Source organism: Nothobranchius furzeri, chromosome 5 (genome assembly GCF_043380555.1).
Source record: "Nothobranchius furzeri strain GRZ-AD chromosome 5, NfurGRZ-RIMD1, whole genome shotgun sequence".
Classification (NCBI taxonomy): Eukaryota; Metazoa; Chordata; class Actinopteri; order Cyprinodontiformes; family Nothobranchiidae; genus Nothobranchius; species Nothobranchius furzeri.
The window spans coordinates 60,736,231-60,739,386 of record NC_091745.1 but is presented as its reverse complement, the minus strand read 5'-3'; the positions used below and the strand labels follow the sequence as shown (position 1 = coordinate 60,739,386).

The window sequence follows — 3,156 nt, the reverse complement described above, 5'->3', positions numbered from 1 at the left end:
TTCAAGTTCAAAACAACTTTTCCTTCCTGTGTTACGTAATCTTTCCTTGCATCATATTTCCATGATGTTTACAGAGAGCATCTCATCATTACCACACCTGTAGTATTAGTATAACCTTCACTCACACCGAGAAAGCAGCTGAAACGCTAAACCTTCACCGACAAACAAATGGAAGATCGGTCAGGCAGGTCAAAGCCACAGTCGTGTCATAAAACATTTGTAATTATCCATAATTACGGCTATAAAGGGTAAATGTGCACATTATTAAACATTAACCTGGATTATAGGTTGATGTTAACCCTGGTGGCGCGAGCTAATTAACCAGTAGTCTGTTTATGGAGCGCCGCTTGTGAGTTCATACAATAATATTATATCACATTTGCCTTCAAATAGTACTCCTAATTACAGATGATTATAATTAAATGTTTAACTTAAAGATTTATAAATAAATATGAAAATACAACAATAAACTCGCAAATTTGATCAAAGCTAACTTAAGCTTTTTATAGGTACATTAAAATAGTTATACAAATTGAAATTTAAATAATCTAAACATGTCAAATTAAATCTTAATATACAGCATAGTGTCATGGTGAACGAGGTGGAGATGATGGATCATGTGTGGATGAGCTGAGCAGGAGGTAAAAATGCTGGCTTCAGTAAAAGTAAAAAATGGTTTAATGGCAGGATGGGATGAACAGGAACACCAACAAACAACAACAATGATCTGACAAAGACAGGGGCAAAACAGGTGGTATAAATACAGAGGGCTAATTAGGGAAACATGGGCAGGTAAACGAGGGACAGGTGAGAACAATAAGGGTAATCATGGCAGGAAGTCAGGCGGGCAGGGGCAGATCGTGACACATAGTAAAGAATATAAAGTCACCTCTAAATTTTAAGAACCAAATCTAAGTTATTGAAATTATTGACATATTACATTTAGATCTAAATATGCAACAATAAACCAAAATATTTACAACTGCTCTTACATTTACAAATGAAACACAATTATCTGAGATCAAATCTAAACGTAGAAAGTAAAAGAAAAACAGTAAAATCTAAATATTTTAAATCAAATCTAAGTGTGTAAAGTAACTGAACTGACTCTGAGTATGTCATTTGGTAGGCTCCAGTTTGCAGTAGTTTGAACTTGTATGCAAGTTAAATATTTAGGTTTTCACATCTAGTTGTAACTATGCATATTTTATGCTGAAAATTATATTTAATACTAAATATTTAGAATGTTCCTTTCTGACATTATGATTTGGATGTTATTTTAAAAATTTGAACACAAGAATGTAATTTCCTGAATTAATGCTATCAAAAAAATACATACCCCATACTTCTTGTGATTTATTTTTATTTATTTTTTTTGTTGTTGTATAATTTTACGTTTGGCACTCCATAGACTGTTTACATAAAGTAGGGCTGTTCTCTTATAAACATCTGCTGTAACCTCAAAATGCTGGTGAGCTTTAACCTCAGCTCTTACAGATGCAGCATATTATGAGCGTACATCTGACTGTGTGCGTGTGTGTGTGTGTGTGTGTGTGTGTGTGCGTGCGTGTGTGTGTGTGTGTGTGTGTGTGTGTGTGTGTGTGTGTGTGTGTGTGTGTGTGTGTGTTAGAAAAACCCATACATTTTCCCGTCCTTAAACCACAGCTCCCGATAGGGTGCAACACTTGGGTGAAACTCACAAAGAAAAAAAGTTCTGTGACTTTTCTTTCCTTTAGCCACTGTTTCTCTCCGCAGCACTAGCTCTGTCTTGCTCTCCACTTACAGTGACATCACTGGAGTTTCCCTTCAGCTTGAGCAGCTGCTAGAGCATAAATACTACGGGCCGCCTGGCAGAGGTTCACTCTAACACACACAAAGACAAGCACCAGCAGAGACACAGCTATCAGCCAGGCAGCAGAGATTAGAGCATGATGGGATACGTAGCCACAACAGGTGATGTAGAGGCTGGTGCTGAGGAGAGCTCGGAGGTGCTGGTGGAGAAGAAATCCTCCACTGGGTGGATGTGGAAGGGATTTGGAATCCTCCTGATAGTGGCTCTTTGTGTAGCAGGGGCCCGACTGTTTGTCTGGTACAGGGATGAAAGACCAGAGCCCACGGTGAGGATCTCCTCTGACCTTCTCAGACCAGTCAGAACCTTCTGATGCAGATCTCTAATGGGTGTTTTCTCTCCTCACAGTCTCTCCCAGAAGCAGTTGTTTCATCACATTCTGCTGAGAAAACAGGTGAATATTTACATATAAGATGGTGATGGAGGTGAGAGGAGTATTGTTGAGGTGGACATGAGCTCACTCTGATCTTCTCCTCAGGGACCCACTCCACCCTGAAACAAATGATCAAGAAAGCCAAAGCAGCCATCCATCTGGAAGGTGAGTCACTCTCAGATCTGTCATGTGTGGGATTTGCAGCTGTAGAGATTTTCATCCCAGTGCTGAGACAAGAACATCTGGATTCTTTCAGGAGGTTATGAAGATGGCGAAAGTCCGGAGCTGATGTGGAGCCACGAGCAGGGCCAGGCTTTCACTCAGGGGGGCTTCCGCCTGGGCCAGAACCAGATCATCATCCCACAGAGCGGCCTGTACTTCGTCTACAGCCAGGCATCATTCCGGGTGTCCTGCAACAGCAACGAGGCGGGGCCCGCGGGCCGCTCCATGCCTCTCAGCCACAGAATCTGGCGCTTGTCAGATTCCATCGGAACCAAAGTGTCCCTCATGAGCGCCGTAAGGTCGGCGTGTCAAAACGTGCAGGAAGATGGTGTACAGTCTGGTCAGAGCTGCTACAGCGCCATTTACCTGGGCGCTGTGTTTCAGCTGAACAAAGGTGACCATCTGTGGACGGAAACCAACCAGCTGTCGGACCTGGAGACGGACGAGGGGAAGACTTTCTTTGGTGTGTTTGCACTTTGACCTCCTGCTCTAATCCTAAAGAACAAAATGTGAGCAGGCCTTTGAAAAAAATAAGCACATTTTTACCTTTTATTCATCCTAAAGGTGACGTAAAAATGTTCAAATCTCAATGGAGATAAAGCCACGATGAGTTCTGAAACTTTATAAACTGTAACAGTTTAAAACTTTATTTCCATGTTTGGCACTTTTTAAACTTTATTTATGCTGATCTCAGATTGTTGTCAAAGAAACG

At 41.3% G+C, this 3,156-nt stretch overlaps 1 protein-coding gene across 1 annotated transcript; it reads left to right on the top strand.

The window, feature by feature from the left end:
- Positions 1-1,825: 1,825 nt before the first annotated feature.
- tnfb (tumor necrosis factor b (TNF superfamily, member 2)) lies at positions 1,826-3,156 on the top strand. Its single transcript, XM_015976626.3, has 4 exons — positions 1,826-2,117; positions 2,198-2,243; positions 2,328-2,387; positions 2,479-3,156. Exons 1-4 carry the CDS (start codon positions 1,929-1,931, stop codon positions 2,922-2,924), a joined length of 741 nt encoding a protein of 246 aa, XP_015832112.3. The 5' UTR covers positions 1,826-1,928; the 3' UTR covers positions 2,925-3,156.